We start from the raw sequence: 17,801 nt of genomic DNA, 5'->3' as shown, positions 1-17,801 counted from the left end.
GCTTATGTTTAGTCCTAGCTACTAAAGTGTGTAAGTCCTCAATTTCTTAAATTAGTTCATTACATAAATGTTTTCATTTTCATAAAGCAAGATGAGATAGGTCATTGTGCTTGCTTTTTCTCTCTCTTTAAATTTCTAAATCCCAAAGCGGCACAGATTTAGGGTACATTAATCATGTGAGCATGGTGGGATATATAAAATATAAAGAGAAGCTGTATAAATCACAGTATAAGATTATGATGCATGAGAACTGTAAGTATGCTGTATTTATAGGTAATTCTCATTCTATACGTTGTCACAAAAGCTGAATTGTTAATTTCAAGCCTGCATTAAATGTCATATATTTCTTATGTATATGATGGGCTTAATTTTTCTCAAAAATTAAAGTCTCCCCAGTGCTAAAAGAAAAAGAAGGGGAGTTCACACTGTGAATTGAACACCCACGTGGGCCTGTGCTATCCAATGGGGGACAGAGGGAGGGAGGAAGAGTCCCCCAATTCAGGGACCCAGATCAAAGGAGCAAACAGCAGTGGCCACCTGGGGCTCCATGTTTGGTGTTGGTTTCATGGTAATTTCCAGATTCAGATTCTTACAAACTTGGTCTGAGTGCCTTAACAAGCAATTGGAGAAATACTCTAAGGTAAATCATGCTGTTATATGCCAAACCACTGCTTAAAAGTGATTTTCTCTTTCTATTTTCAACATGAATTCTGGAGACAGGGAACTATATTTAAAGTGCAAATCAGGAAGGCAATAGAAATCAGATCCTTTTCATGATAACTCTAAATAATTCAAGCTGATGAATGTGTTAGCACACCTATACAGAAGGATAAATCAAGATTTTACAACTAACCCGGGACTAAGATTTATAGACTACCCTAAACCCCAGAGTGTACGAAAACTCGAGGAGGTAATTGCAATGCATTTAAGCAACACTAATCAACTTTCTTTTCTGGTTCCTGAGAGGGGGCAAGGGACCCCTGTCTCCAGACAGGGAAGATAATTTTGCTTCCTAATTCCCGACTCGATTTTATTCTCCTGAATTGTCTTCCCGAACTCTCTCCCAGGAGCATCTACATAGAAACCAGCCCAATGCACAAAAAAAAAAAAAAAAAAGAACTCACAAAGTCACCAAATAACTCCACCTCAGAGGAGTTGTAAATTAAATGAAGCATAAAGCCCTTGTGTGTAAAAGCTCAGGCAACAGCTGAGGTCATACAGATGACCAGGGAAATGACCGTCAGTCTGTCAGTGTGTGCCCTGCATAAAAGCCAGAGGGTGGGTTAAACCTATTGCTGTGGCACTGCCACCCAGCACAGGGACACATCCTGGAAATCTGCAGCAGGTGCCCAGCCTGGCTCTGGCTCTGGCTCTGGCTAGGATGTCACACAGACTTTTTCTTCTAACGCACTGTGGGAGGAAACCCTTGGCTTCACTTTCTTTTCTGTGACCTACTTACAAAATATTTCACCAAGTGCCGCTCCAGCCTCCAGGGGCTCCCCTCCCGGGAGCTTCCCAGGTTTAATTCCAGGTTCTCTAGAAGGGTCCTTAAGCTCCAGGATGCACACGTGGCCCAAGGCCAGTTTATTTGTTTCCAATTACATGCTTTGGAGGTCATCCACAGAGGTTGAAGGGAACAGAAGGAAAAAAGTGTGGCCCTGTGACAAGGGAGAGAGCCTGCCTCGCTTCCCTTCATCCACTGGCCTTGCAGTTGCAGACACGAAGGGTAGCAGCTCCAGCCACTTCCCCAGAGTGCAGGGCCTTGTCACTCCACTCTGGGGCTAAATGACAGAACCAGCCCACAAAGTGTCTAAGAACCCAATGGCTTAGCTAGTGTAATATTGAGAATAGGGCCTGGCACATACTAAGTGCTGTAGGTGTCAGCAGCTATTGTCCTTATCGTTACTCACTCAGATTATCATTTGAGTTCAATAGACTAGAGTCGCTGTGTGTGTATCAGGTGTCACACATTATGCTAGAAGTGGGGAAACTGGAGATGTATGTGCAGCTCCCCAGGAGCTTACCCGCTAATGGAGGAGAGGAGCCAGTCAGTCAAAAAACAAGTAGAGAGAAGCTCATTCTAATGGCAGTCACGAGGGAGCCCCAGCGGAGGGAGCAGAAGGGAGGCTACCAGGGAGGGAAGCAGGGCTTGGTGTGAGCTCAATGCCCTGCTTGGGGCAGCAGATCCAATGCAGGTGCAACAGGGACTTCAAGTACAAATCCAAGGAGACCTGGAAACAGACCTCCACACACAAAGCAGGGTCAACAGTCCAGTGTGCCCGGGGCATGAACATCTACAAGAGAAAAATGTAACCGGGAAAGGAAGCTGAGGGGAGGCAAGGACTGCTGAGTGGGGGAGTGAGTGAGGCAGGACACCTGAGGAGAGTTGCTGGGGTGAGGCTGTGATGGGGCTTAGAGGTTGCTTCTGTTGAAAGCACTGACTCTGCACTTGGCCTGCAGATATCCGATGGGTAATTTAAAGCTTGGCGTCTCTGCCTTCACTTTGTATCTGTCTCCTTTCTGTCTTAAACTGTGGGTCAGATTCCTGCTCCACTCTGCAGGTAGACATGTTAATTATTTAAGGAATGTCTGTCTAAAGCTGATAATCTTCCCCCTTTAAGGCTGAAGGCACCCAGATAAGAGGAAATAAGATGTTTTCAAGATCCCAGGAACAGCAAGCCTTGCAGACAGATCACCCCATGATGGGACTGGCCCTCTGAAGGGAACAATTACCCCATGACAGGAACCAAGGCTGTCCCCCTCAGCAGGAGCCATCACCTCATGATGGGAACCAGATTATCCCCTCAAGCAAAAATGACTTCCCTGGAGCCATCAGAACCAGACCTGGGAAAATAACCAACCAGATCCCAGTTTGACCAAGGCTGCATATCTGTGCACACTCCCACCCCTCTCCTTCTTTCCCCCTCCCCTCCACTTTTGTCCCTACCCCCATTTAAACCTGAAGCCCTTGTCTGAACAGGACTAAGGATGCCTGCAAGTCCCTCTGCTTTCTGATATAGCTATACTGATTGAATTCCTTCCCTACCTTACCATTACTTTTTCCATTTGATTTTTTTTCATTTTTTATTGATTTTTTAAAAATTAAATGACAGCAGAATGCATTACAATTCTTATTACACACATACAGCACATTTTTTCATATCGCTGGTTGTATATAGTATGTTGACAACAATTACCAATTCGTGTCTTCATACTTGTACTTTGGATAATGATGTCCATCACATTCCTCCATCCTTGCTAATCCCCTGCACCCTCCCTTTCCCTCCCTCCTCTCTTCCCTATCTAGAATTCATCTATTCCTTCCATGCTCCCCCTCCATGAGTCAGCCTCCTTATATCAGAGATATCAAAACTACTCTAAGATATCATCTCACTCTAGGCAGAATGGCAGCTATTATGAAGACAAACAACAATAAGTGTTGGCAAGGATGTAGGGGGAAAGGCACACTCATACACTGCTGGTGGGACTGCAAATTGGTGCAGCCAATATGGAAAGCAGTATGGAGATTCCTTGGAAATCTGGGAATGGAACCACCATTTGACCCAGCTATCCCTCTCCTCCAACTATACCCGAAAGACTTTAAAACAGCATACATACTACAGGGACACAGCCACATCAATGTTTATAGCAGCACAATTCACAATAGCTAAACTGTGGAGCCAATCCAGATCCCTTCAGTGAATGAATGGATTTTAAAAAAATGTGGCCTATATACACAATGGAATATTACTCAGCAATAAAAGAGAATAAAATCATGGCATTTGCAGGATGGCGTTGGAGAAGGTAATGCTAAGTGAAGTTACCCAATCCCCAAAAAACAAATGCTGAATATTTTCTCCATTTGATTTTTGAGGCAAGAGGCCAGACCTGATCTGTCAGAGTTCCCTGAATTCACCACTCCTCCCCCACAGCCTAGGACTTCAGAGACAGGAACACCTGGCGAAGGTGGGGTAGTCTAGGGTGGAGACATCTAAGGGAGACTGACTAGGGCTAGAGTTAAGGCTGAGAATAGCAGGGGCCATATCATGAAAGGAGTTAGTGTTAGGGAATCTGGAAAATCATTTGAAGTATTCAAAGAGGGAAAATACCATATTAAGCTGTGTCCCAGGCATGTTCTGGAGCTAGTGTGGAGAGCGGCCGTGGGGAGACAAAAAGGATTCCAACAGGCCAGCTAGGAAGCTACTGGAGTCAGGCAAGGACAGATCCAGGCCTGAACCAAGGTGGGGCAGTGTCCAGGCACAGAGAACTGAGACTGAAGATACAGAAGCTAGAGCCTTTGACAGATCATACTGCTGAGGGCGGGAGGGAGAGGACACCTTGACTGTGACATCACACACAGGCTAATCCTCAGGGTGGGAGAGCAGGTGTGTGGGAAACCTCAGTCTGGTTCCCCAGATCCTGAGGACGTTCAAGTGGAAGTCTCCCACAGCAGCCAGCCTCCAGATGGGGAGCCCGGCATGGAGGAGTGCAGTACCAGAGGACAAAGTCACAAGACAGGGTGCACCTGCAGGAACGACATGGGGAGCCAAATCAGGGCAGGGGACCACAACATCTCAGGGAAAAAAACTATAAGAAGACAAAAAGGAATGGCCAGGCAGGGAGGGAAACAGGAGGGAACTCGGTTTTTGAAGAAATCTTCAAGTTCTTTCCAGGAGGTGTGTCCTTAAAGCTTCATAATGCAATAGAAAGATGTCACAGTCTAAGAGACCTGAGACCCCAGCCTTGCCTGACTACAAAAAATACAACAGTACAGGGTCAAAACACAAACCCTAGACTCAGACCAAATGGGTTCAAATCCAGCTGTGCCGTTTAGTAGTTCAGCAACCTCAGGTTCGTGACTTGACCTCTCTGAGCCTGCTTTTCTCCCTTCAGAGGGGAAAATGAAATAAGAATCAAAAAGAGGGCAGTGTATGTTCAGGTTCAGAACAGTACCTGGCCTACAGTAAAAGGCAAAGAGCCCTTTGCTCCTGTTACCAACAGCAAAGTCTTAGCACGGGGACGGACAGCTAGACAGGAAATCTAGGGAAATAACGAGGCTATTTTCACAGCTGGCCTTGTCCACTTAACTTCCTTTATTTTGTAAAAAGTACAGCCCTCCTGCATAAACCCCTCAAGGACCTAGAGGAGATAAATTTAACATGATGCATAAAAAGCCTTGAGCTGCTTATGGGAAGTAATGATGTAAACTAAAATATATCACCTTTTCCATTTCATAACATAGTCTTTTAGGAATAAAGATAAGTCACATCCCTAGGAGGAAATGGTATTGCTAGACTTCAAATCCATGCAAATCTTCTTTGATGAGACGAAAATCTTTTTTCTTTTTTTGTCTGAATTCTCAGCTTTCCACCATACAGATAAAGACTGCTTTCTTCCCCCAACTTCTACCAAATCTCTGTACACATACATTTGGAATAAAAGCTTAAGTGAATTTATTCTGTCAATCAAGTCTCTCTTCAAAAAAAAAAAGAAAGAAAAGAAAAAAAACTTTCAAATTGCCACATAGTGCAGGGACTCCCAAGCCCAAATACCTCTCCAGCAGGACCTCTCCTCTGAGCTCCTCACCCAAATATCTAACAGTTCATAACCTGAACTTGTCCAGAACTGATCAGCTTCACTTCCCCCAAAAAATATATCTGAAAAAAAAAAAAGTCTGGTATTTCATGCCACAAAATTATATGCCTAAGATTTATGAGGCTGAATAAATCTTATGCTATGCATATTTAACCATAAGAACTTTTTTTTTTTTAAATCTGGTCTTCCTCATTAGTTCCTAAGTCGGTACACAACACACCGGCAGCTCCTGACAGAAATCCATGACTCATCCCTGCCCCCACCCTCTCTCCCAGCCCACTGTGCCCAATCTATCACAGCGGCTTAGAGATTCATAATCATCTCTCAACTAGTTTGCTACGGCAGCCTCCTCACGGTTCCCCAGGTCCACACCTACAACCTACAACCCCCATTCCACAGGACGACCAGAGTGAGCTCCATCAAGTCAAGTCACGCACTGTCCCATGACAGCCCTTCAACACAGCCCTGAATGCATTACCCAGTCTGCAAGCTCTGTTCAAGCTGGCCCCTGCTGATGTCGCCAGCCCATTTCTCACACTCGCTGGGGCTCTGTCCTTCCTCCACAGGATTCCTTCACAGCTTAGCTGGGTCCGTCTGCTGGCTCGCTCTTTTCCCCTCCACTTCATGGGTTCCACTTCCCCTTCATGTCTGGGAGGTAGTGTCACTTCCTCATGGAGGCCTTCTTTAAGCTCTCATTCCAAGGTTTCTCAACCCTGGTTCTGTTGAGATTTGGGGCCCAATAATCAATTGTTTGGTGGTGGGGCACAGCTGTCCTGTGCATTGTAGGTCACCCAGCTACGTCCCTGGCTCTGGATGCTAGCAGCAACCACTGCCACACCATACAATGACATCCGAAAGGTCTCAAGACTTTGATGAATGTTCCCTGAGTACAAGATCTTTCTCAGTAGAAAACCCCTGCCCCAGACTTGCTGAAAGCCATAGATCTTTCTGCAACATGTTCTCAAAGCGTCTTCCACAGAAGCTGCAGTGAGCTTCTATGTAGTTATTGTTTTTTGTCACCTTCCCTCCTACTCTGCCAGCTCTACAAGGGGGGAGACAGGCAGATCCGTCTTGTTCCAGCAATATCCCGATGCTTGACACATAGTAGGTCCTCAACAATTACTTTTTAATAAATGAAGCAAACTTTGGGTAGTTTTTCCTTGTAATATTCTTTTTACTGTTTGGAAATCAACACGGTCTAGCAATTCAAGTGAGCCTGTACAATAACAATGGTGTTTCTCCGGGAGTCGCTTAGTGAACAATACTTTGAAATCAAGGCAGCAAGGGAGACTCTCAATCAATACTAGGCACAAGGAGTTTGACACTCACCACAACTTTCCTTTATCGTGGGAGAGGTGGGGTAAACCTATGGGGACTCCGGTACATTATTTTTAAGCAGGAACCTGAACAATGCCAAATGCAGATTGCACCTAGTGCTACAAGAGGAAAATCAGTTGCAAAGTCCTTATACGTACTATCTTTATGCCTAGACAATATGCTTGCTTATTTTCTTACAATGTATCTAACCAGCAGCAAAAATCTTTGACCTTGATGCTTCAAATGAGGTTAATTATTAGGATGTGCTCTATTATGGGCCCCAAAATGTTCAGTTCCAAGGAAATTTTAAAAAGGGTACAAACATCTCTCTATCCCCTGTCCCACTTGCAGAAGATGCTCCTTGTACCCCAGAGGTTGACTGTCAACTGCAGGCAAACCCCCATGGATCAAGTTCAGGACCAAGGAGGCTATGCTAACTTGGGGGTCCTGAATGACAAAGAATGTACCTGTAAGGTTAAATTTGTACCGGTGATAGCTGTGTACTGCCTCAGTGATAAAGGGAGGGTTTAACACACACACACACACACACACACACAGCCTGGAATTAGGTCTGACTTGCTGTTTTAAAACTTCTGACTCGCTGCAATGAAAGGAATCTGAGCAAGAATTGGCTCAGAACAAAAAATCATTCCTAATTTTGGCAGGCGCTAAGAAATACAATCTTGGCTCCTACCGAGAGGAGACAAGGATGTGAAAGATACAAGCTAATACCTATTATTTTACCATTGGTTTGAATCAGCTTCTTCACAGATGTATCAATTAGGACTGTTTGGCTGCCTAGAGTCTCATACAAGGCAAAACTGCAAATAGGTGATAGACAGGACTGACAGGATGCTCCACATCTTCCTGGCACCCAGGCTTCTTCTCTTTCCATTCTATCATCCTTACTACTGCCTGCCTCTGTCTTCATCACCTCCTAGCCACAACATGGCCTCCACAGCTCCAGCCATCAGATCCATGGAACAAGCAATAGGGAGAAGGGGGAATGAAACATGGCAAAAAGGGCCTGCATTCGAGCAGGATTACTGGATTGTTCTATCCAATAATCTTTATGGATTCATCAGTAGACACCCCTATTTGCAAGAGCTACTGAAAATGCTTCACATTGCCACCACTGACACCATTCCTCCAACCATCCCCTCAACCTCAGTATAATCCCATTGAGTTTTGTTAGGAAAAGAGGGTTCAAAGGACTCTTGTGTAGGCAATTAGCAGTTTCTGCCTCTGTGGAATCATTTTCTTAAAACTATAAGAGACATAAAAGTTTCCAGGTTCCTAACCAATACATGTCTTCAGTTTTATATGAGAAAAATGAGGCTTCAAAGTCATTCAGCTAATAAATAAGTAGTGACCAAAAGGCTTGAATAAATCTGACTCCACAACTGGTGCCAGACATTAGGACAGAAGTTACTATGAATTTTGTCTGTATATGCATATGGATTTAAAACAAATGTTTCTTTCTTTATTTTTTTCTTTTTCTTATTCTTTTTTTTTTTTTTTTTTTTTTTTTTTTTTTGTACTGGGGATTGAACTCAGGAGCACTCAACCACTGAGCCATATCCCAGCCCTATTTTGTATTTCATTTAAGACAGGGTCTCCCTGAGTTGCTCAGCCCCTCAACATTGCTGAGGCTGCCTTTGAACTCACAATCCTCCTGCCTCAGCCTCCCGAGACATTGAGATTACAGATGTGTGCTATCTTGACCTCCCCCCACCACCCTGCCAAAATATTTTTAAATAAATGTTAAGTCTGTCAAGAAACTATCCATAGCTGAACCAATCTTGTAAGGGAATATTTAAGGTATTCATAAACTTTTAAGATTGATCCCATCTCAGAACTCTTATTACACTGTTTTAGCAGAATTTTAAGGCAATCATCAGGCCCCACTCATGATATCCTTACATGTTTCTTTGTTTTCATATGTTTCAATGTCCCTCCCTTAACATCAAACTAAACCTCAATAAAACATAGTCATGATTTACTTCCAACCCCAGAGAATACAGCCTCCCGTCTCTACCAACCCATGAAAGCCAGTTCACAAAGCCCAAATGTCTCACAGGGACCTTTTAATGGGTTTTATGTCTTATTTATTGTGCTTATCTGACAACTTCACAAGGCTAATCGACATCTCTAGAAATGTGTTGACATTTAGTTCATTCTGAATGTCCTTCAGTGTAATATCAAGTTTGGACTGTGCAAATATTCCCCTAACGGTAATAAAGGATTACACATAGAAATGCAAATGTACATTTCAGCCTATACATTGTGGGCATCATGTACAAGCATAATATCCCCAGTACAGCATTATTAAGTGCAGTGCTGTAAATAGAATGCCAGTTTCTGCTACCACCCACTCATTTGGTGAGTTACAAACTTCCAGGCAATAAGCCAACTGATACAGCCAGCAGTCATCACCTAGTCGATTCGTAAATCTTCAACTTCCCCTTCTCCCTAGGGCTACCACCCAACAATGCTTTCTTCCACCAAAGATGATCAATTACAGCCTTCTCTGTCCAAGGTGCCCTAACAATTTTAATTACAGAGTCGGCAAATTAATCATGTGTGTGAACAATTACCAACTAATGTCATTCGATTTTCCCACACTTAACAGAGCACCTACAGAAATGTCTGGGATGTACAGAAACAGCAAATAAGGCCCCTATTTGGAGAACTTCGATACAATTAAACACAGACTGTCAAGGTTCCAGTGGCTAACGAAAGCAGTGTGCAATAATGCTACGTCTCTTCCTCAACTGCAACATTCTACCATTTCTAAAAATTTGAAATTACTGCCTTTTTAGAGCCTAGAAACTCAAGCAAGTCTGAGAGGACAGTGTCATTATAACACTCTGAAAGGAAATAGCTTTTTCAGCCAAGCTTTTCAACTTGAACAAATCACATCATAGTCAATCATAAGGATTAAAAAAAAAAAAAAAGACTTTTACCACATCCTTTTATGAGAAAGAGGTGGGGTTATAGGCCTTTGTGAGGAGATTGGAAAAAGAAATGGACATTGTGGAAGCAGGATTCGAGCTCAGAGACACAGGACCCCAGGGCATTCAGCAGGAAGTGTTTATTTGTGCCAACACAGGCTCAGTGGATTCTCATCGAAAGGCTGAGAATTTAGCATAGGGAGGTATAGCTTTATATGTGCTTGTCAGTTTCCTTTTACATAGTAGTTCCTTGTTTCCCGTGTGAGGTAGTACATACTTCAGGTTAGGCCTTCTATTTTCTATACTACAGAGTAGCAATAGTGTTGCAACTGAGTTGGGGAAGGTTCACATTGATACTGATGGTGCCAAGTTATCTTTTTCTGCGCCCTGATAAAATCTCTACCACATTTCCCACTTTGATGCTAAGATCCTTTCAGGATCAAAGAGTTTTAATGGTTTATATTTCCATAATGTCATGGCATAAGTGACCATTTTCCTTTTAACCACAGCCTCTATGAAACTAGAAATAGATCTTATAACCAGGGGTAACAGGCAAGGCAGGAGAAGGCAGACCCCTTAACATAAAAACCACAATACTTAGGAGACTCTTGAATTCCCCCCCCCCAAAGTTGAAAACCATCCTCCAAATAATTCCCTGGGATTCTAACCTTTCACAGGTCTGGACTGAGATGTGGGTGACATTTTTATCCAACCTGCAGATTCCTGAGATAGTTTCCTAGTAGGAGAAATGGTCATGATCAAGTAGGGTTGTGGCTACAACTTGGCCTATTGAGTCATATGAAGACATGGGTCACAGGGTAAGAGACTCAAGTCCACAATCGGGAGCCAGATCAAACACAACCAAGAGTAACAAAGCATCCTGTCAAAAGGAGGTGAGAGACTGCTAATAGAAGCTTTTCAACCCAGTGCCAGCTGGCTGGAGCAATTGCTGTTGATCCTACAGTGAAAACTAAGGCTAAGAGTGTGGCAACAGAGAGGAATAAAGTGGCGGAGGTGGGGCGGGGGGCAGCACCAAAGCCTCCCTGTACATAGAAAATAAGACTTGTCCATTTATCCCAGCCAGCGGTTGATTCCTCAAGCTTCTGCCATGCATAGATTAGTCAGCTTCCGAAGTGACTAAAGCAAGGCTGTAGTCCTTGGGAAGCCTCTCGGGGTGTAGCTTGCTCGTTTTGGATGGTCAACTTACATGGTGTAGCTGGACTGGGAAGGTACTCCCAATCATAAGGTTGGTTGCACTCTGCTGTGATGAGTCCAAGGGGCCACACTGGCCACTTTTACTGCAGTAGGGGTGGACAAAATGATGGTGAGCAGACTCCTCCAAAGAGGCTTTAGGGGTTGGACATTCCACTCTTTTACCCAAATAGCATCTCCTGGTTTAAACAGGTAGGCTTCTGTGGTCAGGTCACAAGTAGCTTTTCCCTAACCCAATGGTGTATAGTGGTCAAGGCTGAATCTAGAGCCTGCCTCTGCTACCTCAGAGTAATGTGTTCCAATATTTAAAAGAGCTTCTTGTATACCTCTTATACTAGGAGGAGGAGGTCCATAAAGAATCTGATAAGTGGAGAATCCTGAGTATCTAGTATGGCTAGACCTAAGCATTAACAAGATAATTGACAACACTTGATCCAGTGAGGGTGGGTTTCCTGACACAGTTTGCTTAGTTGTAACTTCCAGGTGATCTCCAACCCCTTTGCACCAGTTGTACCTCCTTAGCCATGAACACCAGCCCATGTATGGCTATACTTCGGTTATAATTTTCCTCCCGGGTGTTTAAGACCAAGTTGGTCAGAATTGACCTTGTTCCTATCTACTGTTAAAAATCAGCTGAGATTCCTCTGGGGGTTACTCTTTGGGATGAGTGAGAAGCCTCTGACCTCCGCTAGTTTCTTCTACCAGTGTGCCATCTGCCAGAATAGGTGAGGGTCTTGCTGACTACATTTGGCTTTCCTTGGAAACATTAGGGACATTCCCCTCTCCAATGACCCTCTTCTTTGCAGCATGTGCATTGGTTGGCTTCTTGTTCTCTAGGGTCCTCTCAGTCTCCCTGATGAGGAGTTCAGAGTGACTCACCAGAAGTGCAAGGCCAATATCAATTAACACAACATATCATTTTATTGGGAACATGAATAATAATAATAATAATAATAATAATAGGGTCTCATTGTTCTAGGTTCTGGTTGACTTAAAGGGTAAGTGCCAAAATATTGGCTATTTTTTTTTCTTGACCTTTATTTCATTAACTTTAGTCTCCAATTTCGGTTTTAAACACCTAGCAGGCCAATTTTACCAGTCCTAGAGTAGGAGTACTATTAATTTCTATAATTTTATAGTTACTTAACATTTCTATTTAATAGGGGCTAGTGTTAGTGCTAGAAGTGAGCCTTATATCCTATCTGTCCTATAGGTGATAGCTTTTTGTCTCAAATAATTCAGATTGTTATATTAAAAGTTGTACTTCTGTAAACCACTAACAGCAGTTATAAAGTTTACAAGGAAAATACATAATGAAATTGACAAGAACAAAAACATGTAGTTTGTATAATAGCTATAAACCAAGAAGCATAATTTTTATAATCTCAAACCTTTACTTAGTTATATATTACATCCCTTATTTATTTTGAGATCACAGCAATCTTAACAAAAAATCTATCTTTTGAACTTAACTTTAAATAAAGTTAAATTTAGCCCTCTTTGGAGTTGTTCTAACATGGAATAAGGTAAGAGGCAGAGTCTTAACACAGATGAGGTGGCCTCTTGACAAGAAAAGTGTTTTATCTCTTAGATGTCATTTTATAAAGTTTTTGTATATTATTTCCTGAGATTATATGAATATCAATTAACACAATGTATCATCTTATCAGGAACATGAATAATAATAATAATTTTTTTAAAAAGCAATTAGAGAGCTCCCAACTTTCTTTTTGGGAAAAGTGGCAAAATGTCTTATGTTTCATACTGTCAACAATTAAACAAACCAGGCTCTCCTTATTATCTTCTAAAAATACATTAAATTCCCATCCCAGTGTAAGGATTATCAGAAAACTATATACATGTATAATTATTATGATAGTCATTTTTATCTGACTATAAAATAGTAACTGATATAAATAAATAAATAAATTTGTTATTTTTTAAATAAGCCTAAAATAAACTATTATTATAGACTTTATTTTGGAGAACACCAGCTTAGTAAAATGCTGTAAAAAAGACTTGTATACTTGGAGGACATAAATATATCTGATATATAAAGAAGCTAGTAACAGAATCACAATTACATTGATGTCCTCAGATTAACCAAGTTTAAGCTTAAAAAAAAAAGAATGTTCAATGTAGTGTAATAATCTAAAAATTAGTTGTATATTCAATTTGATTTGTACAACCCCTAATTCCTCTAAGACTATCTCTCCTAAATAATAGAACCTAAAAGACATAAAAAATTATCCTGCTAGATAAGACCAGACCAATGTTTTAAGAAACCCTTGTTACTTTAACACATACAGAATTAAATTCTGGTTTCTATTAGCACATTAATATTTGACCTCAGGAAAAACCCTTAAATACATTAACTGATCATGTTCATAACAGCCAACTTAACCACACCCAATATTTTTGAGATTCATCCTCCAAAATCCTTGCATAACTTACATGGACATTTTATGACTTGTTTATTTCACCACATGAAATATTTTTTCCTCCAGAAACATTTTTACATTAAAATATATTTCCATACCTTTTATATCTTTTTAGTTGCTGACTCTTAAATTTACCTTTTGGAACAATCCTTATGAAATTTCTAAATTTAGACAAATTACTCCATTTTAATAGCATGAAATTCTTTATATGCTTTTTGCAGTACTTTAATTAAACACAGCTGAAACCTTTTGTACTCTTTGCACATAGAATTACATGTATTAGAATCTTATCCTTTGTAACCTTGCTTTAGTGAAGATACAGAAACAAAGCAATATGAAATTCCCCCTTTTTTTCATTTACCAATTTATAAAAACAATATAATACTAAAGTATATATTATCTTATGGAATTTAAGAAGAGTACCTGAATTAATATTTAGCAATTGATGTTTTACTATTTTAATTTTGAAAATTGATCAAATGTCTCCTCTAACAAACACATTTATGAAAACTAATCCCATTTATGTTTAATCTAGTTTATTCATTTTTAATTGTTAACTTTAGGTTACTCATGAAAACCAAGCTATGAGACAAGTGTAGTTTACAGGTACATGCCATCAGTTTCTGCTAAAGAAAAATTCTAGAAGCAATGGATATTATACTTTAAACATCTTATAAAAAGCAACACTCTTGATTGCTTGACCACCTAGAAAAACATGTGGATTAGTAATCTTAAAGACATCTTTATTCTTATCTGTTTAGCCAATTTAAATTGAACTTTTTCTGAAACGTTTAAGTCATGTGAACTAAAAAACATTTGGATCCATTTACTAAATTTATGAGTACTCATTTATCTATAAACCAATTTTAATACCATGTACATGATAGATATTATATAGAGACACAACATATAGTACACAGATGCCCAGAAATAAACATAAAAACTAACAGGAAACAAAGATTTTACAGCCTCTCCTTGAATAATTGATCTCTGAATAAAGACAGAAGAAGGAAAGACAAAGGACTAAAAACTCAAGTTGGACAAAACAAGACTGATCAGAGCAAAACACTATAAATTTAGATGCACGGGACCAAGTATGAATGCAACACAGAAACCATGAGCTCAAGACAGAGGTTTTGAAGGAAAAAATGATATGGCCATAATTACTCCCAACCTGCCTTTGTTGTTCTCCAATTCATTTCTAGCTCCTCCCCAGAAAATAAAATCTGAATATCCTTTTGGCATTGTTTGAACTCCTTCCTTAACTTGGATAGTAAAGGAGACAGAGCAGTGGAGAAGCGGGAGCCACTGCAGCTGGCTCAGATCCCGGCTCTGCCCTACTGTTGGCATCATTTCCAGAGGCAGAAGTCGGGGAGTCTGGGCCTTGAGGAGGCCTAAAGTTTGAGCCAGAAATAGTGAAGGCTTTAGGATAGCTTCCTGAGTCCAAATAAAACAACAGTGTCTATCATATCATGGCTTCTTTTTCCTTTTTATCTTAGGACTCTTTTTAATATTTTAACTTAAGCCCCAGAGAGCTATCTGGGGGTTTTTCAGTGTTTTTCCCCCCGACAGCATCCTCTTTCTCTAGACTAGAGTTTTTTGGGTTTTTTTTTGTTTTGTTTTAATGTAAAGGTGCAACCATCCACCACCACCACCACCACCACCACCAAACTGGTGGTTTCTTGCACTTTTCCCCATGCCACTCTCCTGCTTATAGTCCTCTGTTTCTGAGTCATGGCTCAATCCCACCTTGTGCCCAACTGCAGCAAAGAGGAAAACACTCCAGGAGGTAGAGCATCCCTGATATTCCTGGGCCCATCAGACTCTCCTATCAGGCATTTGCAGAAAATTGCAGAGCTAACCTCTGTGGCTTGGGGCAACACCTAAATTGTTCGAAGGCAGAATGCAGACCTCCTGAGCATCCTTAAAATGTCCAGGACCTGGTCTACCTGGCCTTTCCAGATCCCCTCCATCTGCCTCTCCTATTTTCTAGCATTAGGAAGAAACTTGGCAGAATCCCAGAGCACAAGAACAGATAAAGCAGCCATTTATGTCCCACAGCAGCTTGGATTTAAAAGTGACACTTTTTCTCCTCTCTGATCTCAAACTAATTTGAGCACCTGATCATGTAGCTCTTTACCTAGTGATCCCTCAGAGGGCCCACTTACTCCAAATGAAGGCCAATCTATTTCACAGAAGGTCTGAAGTTCTCCAGGAGTCAATTTAGTTCCATAATCTCCAGAGTACCCCCCCTTAAATTCTTTACCATACACTCTAGGGGGGGGACCTAACTCTGTTTACCACCCATTTCCTCCCCCCAAAAGATGACAATCACAAGCAAAAAAAGGGAATGGGGAAGGGGCGAGCAACTGCTCTGTCCACTTCCAGCTGTTTTCCTAGCGGGAATGCCTCTTAACATTGGCAGGTCAGCATAAACTCTGGAGCCAGAGCAGGCAGGTAGACGAGAGTCTGGTGCTGCCCTAAGCCATATGAGGATCCTCTCGGAATCAAGGATCAGGTCTCTCCACTTGCTTCAGGTTCTGCCCATTTCATTTGGTCCCCCCATTTACGCGAATTCAAACATGTCTTCAGCCCGCGGCCCAGTACCTTAGAGTTGCAGTTTCATCTTGCACAATCAACACTACCTGGGCAGTGATCAGTCTCCCTTTCTGCCATTTAGGAGCAGGTCTACCTCTTGAACCCAGGTTCCCACCTGTCCTGTGGGCGTTGCTCCCTGCACTGGTTCCTGGGCCCAGGGTTCCTTTTTGCTCCTAGGGTCCTTGCCCTGGCATACCAGGAGGACTTGTCTCCTATGGATCAGTTGGCTGATGCCAGTCAAGGTCACCTCTCCCAGCATGGGGGGCCCACACCCCAGTGGCAATCAACATCTTGGAATCCCAGAGGAGCCGGGAAGAAATGTTGCCGAATTCTCTGCTATCCTTTCCTGCGCTCCGAGAAAACCTCTACCACAGCAGGAGAGTCGGAGAGCATTGTTTTCAGACGGGTTTTCTAATTTGCCCAGTGAAGATCCCAGACTTCAGAAAGCTTCTCCATGGTGTCCCCACACCACTCCCGCTCACACCGAGGCCCGGCCCGGCACCCCGTCCTCCCTCCCAGAATCAGAGTAGGGAGGGTGCCAAGTTGGCCACACATCCTAGCGAGTCCGGGCAAGTCCGAGGCCGCGCAGAGGGAGGGACGCCCGGTCGCGGAGTGCGCGCGGGGCAGCTGCCGCCTGGCATCCCACGCGGGCGCAGCCAGGGCGCAGCGCGGACGCTCGGGACTCGGGGGGAGGGGCCGCAGCCAACCTCTTTCAAAGTTTCTCGCAGTTGCACAGCTCCCTCCGCTTCCTGTGGGGGTGGGCGCTGCGCCCCGGCTGCTCTGCCGCCCGCCAGCCCGCCTGTTCCAGGCGGAAGGAGGCGGAGAGACGCGAGTCTGGGGCCCGGCAGGGGCGGCGGGGACCCGGGACCCAAAGGCACGGGCGGGCACGCCCCGGGTCCCGCCTGGGCGCCGGGAGATGGCGCTGCTGAGAGGCGGCGCGGCGAAGACGGGGCAGCGGGACGCGGAAACCAGCGGGGCAAGGCTGGGCCACCCAGTACCTCCCTCCCGGGGCTCATTCGGGCTCGGGCAGCTGCGCCCGAGAAGCCCCAAGCCTCGCCCGCGCGCGCCCGGGCCGCCCGCTACTTACCAGCGGAGCACGCGAGGAGCGCCAGCAGCGCGGGGGACGCGAGGCGGCGGACACGGCAGGCTGGCGGCTGCATCCCGGTCGCTGGGGCTAAGCGTCCTGCCTGGACGCGGGGACCGAGAGGCACTGGGAGCAGAGCTGCGCCGCTGCCGCCGCCCTGCCGCCGCGGCTGACCCTTCTCCACCGGCTCCCCTCCTCCCTTCTCCGGCTGCGCCGCGCCGGCTCCGGCCGCGCCCTCTGGTGGCCGGGAGCGGCAGCACCCGGGTGAGCGCTGCTGCCGCTGTGGCCACGGTGCACCCGACGGGCTGCGGGCACAAGGGGCCCCTTTGCTCCACTAGGCGTCTCACCTCTCCTGCCTCTGCTACCGTCCCTTCTCCCCAACAGCCCCCAGACCAGGCCCCTTCCTCTGCCTTCTAACCCTCCCACACTTAGCCATCCTCTTGCTTGGGTCCCTAACAGTAGGTCACTATTTTCACCCTGTTACACCAAAAGTGAAGGAGGAGGAATCACTTTTCTTTTTTTCTTTTCTTCCTTGCTAATGGACTATCTGCTGTTTAAAAAATCAATAATTCAACTCTTAATATTGTTGGCAGCAATGTT

General features: G+C 43.8%; 1 protein-coding gene across 1 annotated transcript in view; it reads right to left on the bottom strand.

The window, feature by feature from the left end:
* Nucleotides 1–17,504, bottom strand: part of B3GLCT (beta 3-glucosyltransferase) — a 110,048-nt gene extending 92,544 nt beyond the window's left edge. The window contains exon 1 of the mRNA XM_081280432.1: nucleotides 17,205–17,504. Coding sequence (XP_081136558.1) covers nucleotides 17,205–17,277 — 73 coding nt within the window. The 5' untranslated portion in view covers nucleotides 17,278–17,504. The remainder of the gene's footprint in view (nucleotides 1–17,204) is intronic.
* Between the last annotated feature and the right edge of the window lie 297 nt (nucleotides 17,505–17,801).

Source organism: Spermophilus citellus (genome assembly GCF_964194105.1).
Source record: "Spermophilus citellus genome assembly, chromosome: 1".
Lineage (NCBI taxonomy): Eukaryota > Metazoa > Chordata > Mammalia > Rodentia > Sciuridae > Spermophilus > Spermophilus citellus.
The sequence above is the reverse complement of the archived record's forward strand: the minus strand, read 5'-3'. Positions and strand labels throughout refer to the sequence as shown.